This window comes from Pinus tabuliformis, chromosome 3_2, assembly GCF_031772625.1.
Source record: "Pinus tabuliformis cultivar Carrire ecotype Pingquan chromosome 3_2, CPIR1, whole genome shotgun sequence".
NCBI lineage: Eukaryota > Viridiplantae > Streptophyta > Pinopsida > Pinales > Pinaceae > Pinus > Pinus tabuliformis.
The window spans coordinates 103,774,534-103,785,852 of NC_142302.1; the positions used below are offsets into that span (position 1 = coordinate 103,774,534).

An 11,319-nucleotide genomic window follows, 5' to 3' on the forward strand; every position below is an offset into this window, starting at 1 on the left:
AGCTTTACGATAAAATGAAATAAATAAAACAATAATAAATAATAAAATGAAATATAAATCTAAAATTGAAATAAAAATATTAATAAACTAATAAATTAAAATCTTTTTGATTCACTGATAATTTTTATTAATTTTGAGTCACTTGACAACAACATTACCATTAAAATTAATTTTATAAATTTTAAAATTAATTTTATAAATTTTGACTTGACAACAACATTACCATTAAAATTAATTTTATAAATTTTAAAATTAATTTTATAAATTTTAAAATTAATTTTATAAATTTTGAGTGACTTGACAACAACATTACCATTAAAATTAATTTTATCATTTTATAGTTACAAAGGGTTGACAATACACAAGATTGGACAACATATTTATACAAGACTGAGGAAGTTGCAATTATGTGGAAATTACTGAAATCTCCATTAAACAACATTAACATTATCTAAATTAATTTCATAGTTATAAAATGTTGATAATACACGATTTGGACAACATATTTATACAAGACTGAGCAAGTTACAATTATGTGGAAATTACTGAAATTAACATTATCTAAATTAATTTCATAGTTATAAAATGTTAATAATACACAATTTGGACAACATATTTATACAAGACTGAGCAGGTTACAATTATGTGTAAGTTACTGAAATTAACATTATCTAAATTAATTTCATAGTTATAAAATGTTGATAATACACAATTTAGACAACATATTTATTCACGAATGAGCAAGTTACAATTATGTGGAAATTACTGAAATCTCCCCACGGGGAGTAAACAACATTAACATCATTTAAAACATTAAATTTTTATCATGGATAATTACAGAATACAATTTCACCACGAGGCACTAAACAACATCAACATAATCTCAACAATTGATATTAAACATTATTTTTTTATCATAAATTTACAGAATATGGGAATTTTTATCATAGAATTTACAGAATACAATTTTGCCACAAAGCAGTAAACAACGTCAACATAATCTCAACAATTGATATTAAACATTATTTTTTATCATGAATTTACAGAATATGGGAATTTTTATCATGGAATTTACAGAATACAATTTCGCCACAAGGCAGTAAACAACATCAGCATAATCTCAACAATTGATATTAAACATTATTATTTTATGATGAATTTACAGAATATGGGTCAAGACTACTTGCACATTATTATTTTATGATGAATTTACAGAATATGGGTCAAGACTACTTGCAAATTAATTCCAAGCACCATAATTATAAGTCATCCATTAATTTTAACCTAATATTAATTTTCTACTACTTGGAAATCAATTCGAAACATCATAATCAGAAGTCATCAATTAATTTTAAACAACATTAATTTCCAACATCAAATTTACATAATACAACTTGACCACCATAATTAAATGAAGTTGAATCAATAAGAGATAACAGGCACCTTTTTAACACCATATAAACCAAAAGAATAAAGAGCTTAAATTGTTCATGCATATAAAAAATCAAAAAGGCCTGCAAATCATTTTCTTCCTTTTTTTTAAATGAAGTTGAATCAATAAGAGATAATAGGCACCTTTTTAAGGTGCCCTATAAACCAAGAGTAAAGGGCTTAAATTGTTCATGCTGCATATAAAAAATCAAAGGCCTGCACATCATTTTCTTCTTCTTTTTTAATATATCCAATATATCCTGCACATCTTATATACAGACAAGCGTCAATTAAAAAAATCCCAAAAAATATCAATATTGCATATGTGTTTTGCAATATATCCTGTACATCTTCATTTGTACGAAATGTTTAAAATACAAACAGTTGCAACCAAACAAACCACGCACCATTTATTTTCATAATAGATTTAAAACACTTCAAAATTGTTTTTCGTGATCACGTACGCTATTAATTTTCTACGAGTGTTGTTTTAAATAAATTCAACCTCCTCTCTCAAAGGTTAATCACCCCCTCTAGAACATTTGCCCACTAAGAACAAATGAGAACCAACCAACCCTAAACATCATTTTAGAACTAAAATATCCCTATTTGTCGAAAATGAATTCATCTAGAATCTTCTTTTGCAGAACCTAGTTTTCACAAAATATAAATTTGTCAAAACCCTAGCGCCCACATAAGTGACAACAACAAACAATCAAAAACAAATTTTAGAACTAAAATATCCCTATTTGTCGAAACTGAATCCTCCAATATGCTTCATCTAGAATCTTCTTTTGCAGAACCTAGTTTTCACAAAATATAAATTTGTCAAAACCCTAGCGCCAACATAAGTGACAACGACAAACAATCAAAAATAGAAACCTATTCTGCACTTCAGCTCGATGACAACGCTCATAGCAGCCAACCACATGTAATGATCAAGGAATATTTCCACAGACCACCTCACATAGCTTCAGAATTCATCAATTTTATTCACTGAGATAAAGTGGATTTCTCCTTAAGCTCTCTTTCAGGAAGTTGATTATTTATCTTGGGATTTATTTTACATGATGAGCGATTACGTTGGAATTAACATCATATAGGAAATAGAAACGGCCCTGGCAACAATATTAAAAATTAATATCACTTCCTTCAAATAGGAATGACCCTGGCATTTCTAACATCAGAGAATCACTTGAAATTAATAATTCATTAAGCTAAACAATATTGAAGTAATGTCTTGAACACCAAGAACCAAGAGCCTTATCGGCCTATAACGAAGCAACCTATGCAAGATCAAAATTACAAAAAAGACCTGCCAGAGAACATCCAAGTTCACAATTCTGCCAGAGAAAACACAATTCTGCCGGAGAAAACATCTATAATGCCAAATCAGTTAAAAAGCATGATATGGGACTCTCAAATTCGAAAACCAGTTGAGAAGCATGAGATCAGACTTCCAAGATTTTATATAACGATTATCTAAAAGGAGGTGCTGGCAAGACAGGCTTAAATGTCCGAGGAGGAAATGATAGGAGAAAAGCTTTACCAGAAATTGAAAATAATCCTTTCGCTCTTCTTTCCCAAGGGATTAAGCCAGTTGTTTATAATATAAACACTTAAGTTAATATTGTTGTATAGCACAACTCTTATGAGTTGTCTTCTCAGTGTCGAGGTTAGAATAGAGAACAGCCATTTTCGCTATATACAACCATGCTTACAAATATCCCAAAGCTTCTACGGAAAACCTGCAGACCAGAGGTTATAAAAGGCCAACGAGGTTTGAACACTTCTAAAAGCACAGATGCAGAAACCTGTTTATTACCTTGGAAGCTCAAGTTGTGCAGGACCAGTACGACTCAAATCACCTTCCACGACATTTATTATAGATTCTTCAAAGCTAAACCAGTTGTTGTCCTTGATTTTGCTACATGAAACTGTTAAACTACTGACATGTCCAAAGATAATTTCGCAGCAGGTAGCGAGTCTAAAAACACTTCTTCATCAGAATAATGGTCATTTTACCAATATGTCACAATAAATTGCAAAAAAATAGCTATGGCAGAATCAGTTGAAGAGAAGGCACACAATTTTCTTTCAGTACCTCTGAACTTACTGAAAGACAACAGAAATACACAGCATTTGATCAAATTTTGTTGCATCTAAATACAAACAGAAGTTGAAAACAGAATTCCACGCTAAAAAAGTTCTGATCAACTCTAGTCTAACTTAGTTGCCTGTAACACGCAGGATTTAGTCCAACTTAGTTGCCTGTAATTCAAACAGAAGTTGAAAACAGAATCCTATGCTAATAAATTCTGATAACTCTAATTTAATTTCGTTGTAACTGTAAAATAGACCCCTAGAGCATGGGAGAATAAGCATGGACCTCTGCTTACAAACTTGCACTTGGGACCCAGGCTTTGGAAAGAGTGATAAAAATTAGGCCTTTGGTTGCACCTTCTGTGCAATTTATTAAATTTATGACACAGGCCAAGGGGCACAGGTGACAAAATCTTCTGAGAATATATAATTCATGCTGATAGAGAACAAATGGATGGTGGGTACAGGTTAACAGGTACTACTCCCTACTAAATTTCAATAAATTCCTCTAATATTAAAATCGTCCAAATTTCTGTTTATTTAACAAAGCAAATAAGTGCACAAGACATAAGTCAGCATTTTACATAGACAACATCAGCAAGCATAAGTCAGCATTTTACATAGACAACATCAGCAAGCAATCTTTTCCTAGTTACTAACTTGCTAAAAAGGACAGTAATTAGATTCATTTTTAAGGAGCACTAAATGATAAAAACAAAAAAAACACTCACTCATTATTAAACATACACTCACTTATTAGCTGTAACATAACAAAAAAGCATTAGCAAGTTAGCAGATGTGCAATACAACCATATCCAGTATTTCTCATTACATATCGCAGGCTGACCTCAGAAATACACAGTCGCATGTAGACTATGAAGAAAATCATGTCTCGCAAGCCTTCACAGGAAAAACTTTCAGAAAGCTTTGGATTTTTTTATTTTTTTTTGCACTGGTAAGGTGTACTATAAGTATACATAAAAGTTAAAACTATGATATTCTTACAGTTAACAGAAAATGGAAGTGGGTGACCTTCCAGTAGAATTCAAGCACTGCTGTAGCAACACAACGAACAGTCATACAAGGATGTTTCGTAAAATTTGCACCACCTACAATGTCCGCTCTAGTGTAAGAGCCCTAAGAAGAATCAAGCTCTTGGACCAGCCAAGCAAAATTACTTTAAACACTGTGGGGTGTAAACAAACATCATACTGTCAAAACAAAAACTAAATACACAGCAGCATGAAATAATGTGAAAAACCAATCTCCACTATAAACAACACTAAATTTGTATATCTACCCCATAATGAAGAAGAAAGTCTCTCTATCTGACCATATTGCACTTGAAAGTTCCCAACTTAATACCATAAAGTCAAAATATCTAGGTTGTGTACCATCAAAAACCAAATTCCAAATTGCCAACCATTCCACAGTTGAATCTAAACAGCGAATATATGCTAAGGCCTGAAAATGTTATGATGTGGTTTTTAAAAAAACATCTCCATCAAACAGTTGTTTATGGGATGAGAATACAACCAACAGTAGATTTGTACATCCAACTCTAGAAATGTCCACTTCTACAAACTCAAAAGCTTGCATGTTTAGGATCATGCTTCATGCTAGAATAAATGGAATCTATGAAACAACTCCATAGACCTAGATCCAAGTCAGCTTGTTAAGCACTGGTCAGAAAAAGCTTTGTAAAAGCACTACAGAAAACCTATGACTACTGTGAAAAACCTATGACCACTGGTAAGACACATTACAGAGCCTCGTGTTAGAATATTCATCTGTTAGTTCAAAAGTACATATCATACAATGTGAGTCTACCATGCCCTCCTAAACAAGTGAGCACATGTATTACTAAAAGATCCTTTTTTGACAACAGGAATTTTAAGCACAAACTCTCTTCAGTCGCTTAGCAGCCTGCACAAATCCAGCAATAACCTGCAACTCATCCAATTGCTTTACAAAAGCAAAGCAACGACACTGTAAGTTAGGTGAGCCAAAGCCAACCAACCTTAAACAACATTTTAGGCTGAAATATCATCTTAGTTAACAAAATAATGAAGATGGAAATCACAACTTTTACAAATATTACTTTGTAAAGTAAAAAGGCAATTGTATGTGCAAGTTGCAAAATGTGATCAAGCCTTAATAATAATATAATAATAACAATAATCTAACTTTAATGTCACTGCCTAACCAGACACCAAATTAATGTATGAAACACCCTTGTTTGTAGGACAAGGGACCCCAACCAAGCAGCAATTTGACGGCTGAGTCTAAAGAGGTGTAGAGACCCTAGCCCCCTTCAGATTCCAAGCTGTGACCTCCAGGTGGAGACACATGTACTCAACAGTCAGGACCAGTCAAGCTACACAGTCTTCTGATATAGTGATTGATCAACTTAAACCAGGAGTACTAAAGAAAGAGATGGAACACTTCCCTCACCATCACAAGCTCGGGGTTTAACTGTCATAAGTAGCATGTTACATCTTCTACCTTACTTAAAAGTAATTTTTATAGCTAAAGACTAGGCTTAAAAAATACAAGTTCGTGGTAGCATAACCCTCTTTTCAATGAAACTAGAGATGTTATTAAGTTAACACAATCTCTTGTTGAAAATATTTTTATAAACTCTAACTTTAATCGCTAGGTTGGGAACAGGTGGTGTTTAGCATTCAAAGGTAAGTGAAGTCGTTAACGACTCTATTAGGTTGCATAAATTCTCAGTAGAATACCAACGGAACATTAGCTATGTGAGGTCTACTCATTACAAACAAATATTGTTCAGACAAAAGCATGAAGATGGACCAGATTATCTAAGACAATGCCAGAGCAACCAAAAAACTCAAGTTAGTGATAACACTTGTAAGAACACAAAATGCCACAACTTCACAATGCAAGCATGCAGAGAATACGCATATACCTCTGATATAAAGTGCTTTTCCACAGCATTAACCAGCTGCTCCTTTGATGAATTCAAACTCACATCAGCCTAATTCCCAAGCCAAAAAATAGAAAACCAAAAGAAAAAAATTGTCAGCCATAAACCACAAAATAAATCAATAAACACTGGACAAATGGGCAGCTATTCTAAGACAAAGCTAAAATGATACATACAAGATTAAAGTGCCTCCAATATCTCCATAGTGCTGCTGGATCCAGTTTACTCAAATCCACCGTCTGCATCAATCACCACATCATTCAATAGTTGTAAGTGGTGAAGCTATGCTTCAAGTTGAACTGGACAAACCAACCAACTCGCCACAAACTGACTTTTGCATATAACATATGCAAGAGAAGGAAAACAAATTGTCTAGCAAAGAAATGTTTCTGTCATTTTATATGACACAAACAAGATTATCAAGCATGTGATACAAAAAAAACTTCAAAACTATGATATTTATGTAGTCATACAAGAATCACCTAAAAATTTATTTATGTAATTTCATATGCAACAAATAAAATTATCAGCATGTGATACAAAAAAACTTCAAACCTATGGTATTTATGTAGTCATATAGGAATCACCTAAAAAATTCTCCTAGCAAACTATTAGAATTTTTAATACTGCTCCTCGCAAACTATTAAAATTTTAATAATGCTCCTCGCAAACTATTAAAATTTTTAATACTGCTCCCATTAGACTTTATCATTGCCCAAATTCCCTCAAGATAATACGTTGTATAAAGTAACGCATATTTAGAGTATGCATGCATTCTCAGTGGAGAAAATAGATAGATATTACAATCTAGAAAGGAGATTACCAGCATCCCATGTGAAGAAGACTTTGATTCAGTTGATTGTGAATCACTAGAATGATTTCTAGTTGCACCTTTTGGCACAGGTACCACTAACTTGTGATGTTGCAATTTAGGCTTGTGAGACTTCTGGAAATCATCAGAAACTGTACCAGAAAAATACCAACATATATAAAGATGCTTCAGAATATGTGAAGCTAAAAACCCAATAAAAGAAATCACAAGTACTTGGCAGAGAAGAATCTAAAGAAAAATCTCACTAGCAGCATGGTAAGTAACAAGTGTACGATAGTTAAATTTTAATGTTAATGCAGCAAGTGCATCTAAAAAAATCCTCTTAAATTGTATGAATAAGCATAAATTTAAAATCTAATTTATTTTTCAATATAGTAAATTAAATAAATACTCACCTAATTCAGAACTACTGGACATCATATTTTCACATCCATTTTCCTCGTTATCTTCATTTCCTGTTGGCGGTTCAATCACACTTAATGCATTTCGCTGGAGTTTCACCTCCTCTCCATTTGTTAGCACCTGAAACAAATATAGCATCAAAATTTTAAAAACTCCTCCCAGTAAATGAAAAAATGGAACAAACTATTATTTCAGTTCATTTTAGGGATGTCAATTGTGATTTAATATTGACAGAAAGTTGAACACCACAATGAAAGCATTCAATACAAACTGGTGTTTATTTTTATTTTCCTTGATTTATCTATCTGGCAGTACAGAGTAGCCCTAAATTGAGATCATTGATTTTCTTGTTATAAACTGTTTCACAAATGATTTCATTCCATGTATAAATATCTGTCTTCATGTAGTGACAATATTGCTCTCTACTAGGGAGAAATCCTCTGTATGTTCAACATATCAACTAAATTCACCTAAATGCAACAAACTATTATTGTAGATCATTTTAGTAAATTTGGCAAGAAAGCTGAACAGGTGGCTATGCAATGACAGTTTGCAATACAGATTATTGCTTCTTCTTAATTTTCCTTGATTTATTACTGACAGTACAGTGTAGACGTTATATTTCTCAGTGCTAATGAGAATTCTTTGAATGCTCAGCAAATTAACCAAACACAACTTAATACAAAAGCCCAGAAGTCAATATTATTCAAAATCTTCCGGAAAGCAATTCATTATAAGTCAATCGTTCAAAACTATGGCACAGATCTACCAAGAAGAAAAGAACTTCCAATTTCTATTGAAAAAGCAGTAAAAGCAAAAATAAAATTAAGCTAAATTGAGATTACCAGCCAATGCCAGCCACCGAGGCCCACAGCCTTCTTGACCACACCACGAAGCCCAACCAAAACAGATTTCGTTCGATTGTTTCCAGTCACCACAACTTTAGTATGCCTTGGCAACACCGTGAGCTCTTCCTCCCCACTCTCTTCGCCACATGGAGAGCCAACTCCAGGCTGAAAACCTGTAGACTCCAGCATTTGCATCCGCGGTCCGGAAAACAAACCCTGAACCCTCAATTTCGACAAAAATGTTTTTCCCAACAACACAGAGGAGGCTAGACACTCGATCCCGTCACATGCAACGACAGAAGAAGATCAAACACCTTCTACCTGTGATCCTGCAGTAAATTGGCGTTCAAAATGCAGAAAATCCCAAAAGCAGGCCCAATGAAGATAATGCAGGGGGCATTTATAGTTAAACGAGGCATAGCGGCCACGGCCAGGCGTGAATTCTGTCTAATCCCCCTGAGTCGAACCTCAGGAATCGATCTGCGCGCTCGAAATTGCCTAATAATCAGCCAATCGTCTTCAACTCTGGGCCAGGGTTTGACGTACACCCAGATAGCTCGGGAAGCCCACAACAAAAGATTTTCTTCGATCTTCCTCCTCTCACAGCCTCTACCGGACACAGACCCACGCATTTGGAAATGTTCAGTATCACAGTAGTGGGCTTTATTGCTTGAGGTCCAGGCAATGGCCACCTTCCACGTGTCGGACTCGAGGTATGCTGCTCTGCGGCCAATGCTAGACCTGAAAGCCAGACCTGCGGTGGATAACCATGGTTGTGTTTTCGACCTGGGGTTGAGGTCATAGGTTACTGGACACGGTAAACCGCGTGCGATCGCTTTGTGGTTTGATTCAATTTTCCTTTTCCGTTTGCCGGGTCCACTTTAAGCGAGTGGACACGTGGTAGGTATCTGGGTGGAGGTCCATGGTTTATGGCATGCATGGCGGGCAGATGTCGCCATCGATCCATGTACCTAGATATATGTATGTATGCATGGGTCGTTGGAAGGTGGGTCCCATGTGGGAGTCGTTGGGAGGTGGGTCCCCATGTCATGACACGCAGATACATACATAGAAGGAGAGAGAAGGGTGGGAGTACTATATTACGGACTCTATTCCAAGAGGTGACGTGACATGACCCGCGTGGATCTTAACATATTAATTAATACCCATACAGCGGAGCCCTAAGCCCTTGGGAGCTTTTTTGTAGCATACATTTATTCGTTCCTCACCCCCGTATGACCTGGGGCTAAGGATAAACGTCGTTATGTTTGACTGATATGGAGAAGTTAGCACAGTGTTGTACGTTTCTATTTTGATGGATTAGTTTTCCATCAGCCCTACATCTCACTATACCACGACGATCTCAATCCTACAACGTTTTAGGATGAAGTATGTCCACACATGCATTGAAATGTCACACACATACGTATGTGGTGGTATGAAATGTCACTACCATGGTGACATTGGGCTAAAACTTATAATAATAATAATAAAAATTATGTTTTGGCTAAGAGAATAGGTAAACGCATTAGGTTGGGGTTGAGCTGTAAGGACTCTAACTATACGCTTCCATTATTCAATTTTACATAAGTATGTTAAGGGCGACTCCTATTTCCAATCTTATAGCAATATTAATGCTATCTGACATGCGAGGGGAATAGCCTCCATGCTCGCCCTCTCTCTCCACGTGCTGTCACTCAGAGGGCGATGGCTATTCCGCTCGCATGTCCGATAGCATTAATATTGCTATAGGATCGGAAATAGGAGTCGCCGTATGTTAAGTAGATTAACCAAGTTCTGAATGTGAAGGTTTTTTTAGTACGAAATGTTTATCATTCAGCCTAGCTTGATGTGATAAAATCTATTGAAACCTCTTTCTAATGTTGATTTGGTATAGCAAAAGGTTGTGGTATATCAAATAGTTGTGGTCTTGATTGCTTCTCACCACACATCTAGCCACAAACTATTAAACTTCATTTTCAAGACCTAATGCCCATAAAAACAAAAAACCTTTTTTATTATGTGGTAAATTTTCAAAAACCTTAAATATCCTTCTCTATGGGAAGTGTGCAATTTCAAAGGGACTATTTGGTTGAGCTCCGAATTCTTACCTAATATAGGTGATCTTGATACCACAACAAATGATTCTTCTATACAAATGTATCTAATGCACTTGGCTCCTCTTGCGGTTGTTGAATGATCTTGCATAACTTTTGATCTTGCTTCCTTTCTATCATTGTTGCCTCCACCCAATCAGATTGTAGAATAGAAATAGCACATAGTAAACATTGGTTTCTTCTTCTTTTTTTGAAACTGCATCCGCCACCATATTATGTTTTCCTTTTTTTCTTTTTCGTTGTTCCAAAAAGTACTTCAAACTATCAATGATCTGATTTTACTTTGAAGTCTTTTCCTATTAGGTAAGTGCACCATTTCTTAATGCATGTAGTATGGTCAACATTTCTTTTTTGTAAATGGCTTCCAGTAAGCTCTTTCTTTTAATTTGGTTAATTTCAAAGGTAGGGGTTCTTCTTTCTTGCATTAAAATTGCACCCAAAGCAATGGTTTGATGCATCACACTCCCCAATAAAGGTTGTTGTGAAGTCAAGTACGGCAAGGACAAGAGTCATACACATAGCCTCCTTAAGTCTTAAAAAAAAATTGATTGTTATTGAGTCCAAGAAAATGCTTCATTCTTTACTAATGTTGTTAAAGGTGATGTTATTTAACCATAATGTGTGACAAACTTGAGG

At 34.8% G+C, this 11,319-nt stretch overlaps 1 protein-coding gene across 1 annotated transcript; it reads right to left on the reverse strand.

Annotated features, from left to right (window-relative positions):
- Positions 1-4,987: 4,987 nt before the first annotated feature.
- Positions 4,988-9,273, reverse strand: LOC149180050 (uncharacterized). Its single transcript, XM_089415875.1, has 6 exons — positions 8,564-9,273; positions 7,712-7,838; positions 7,308-7,447; positions 6,661-6,723; positions 6,467-6,535; positions 4,988-5,499 (listed from the first exon to the last, which is right to left on the reverse strand). Exons 1-6 carry the CDS (start codon positions 8,759-8,761, stop codon positions 5,428-5,430), a joined length of 669 nt encoding a protein of 222 aa, XP_089272001.1. The 5' UTR covers positions 8,762-9,273; the 3' UTR covers positions 4,988-5,427.
- Positions 9,274-11,319: the final 2,046 nt, after the last annotated feature.

Coding starts and splice junctions, on each gene's coding strand:
- LOC149180050 (XM_089415875.1), bottom strand. CDS start 8,761: ATGCAAATGCTGGAGTCTACAGGTTTTCAGCCTGGAGTTGGCTCTCCA. Junction 6,724..7,307: donor CTTCTTCACATGGGATGCTG/GTAATCTCCTTT, acceptor TGATTGATGCAG/ACGGTGGATTTGAGTAAACT. Junction 5,500..6,466: donor AAAAGCACTTTATATCAGAG/GTATATGCGTAT, acceptor GCTTTTGTAAAG/CAATTGGATGAGTTGCAGGT.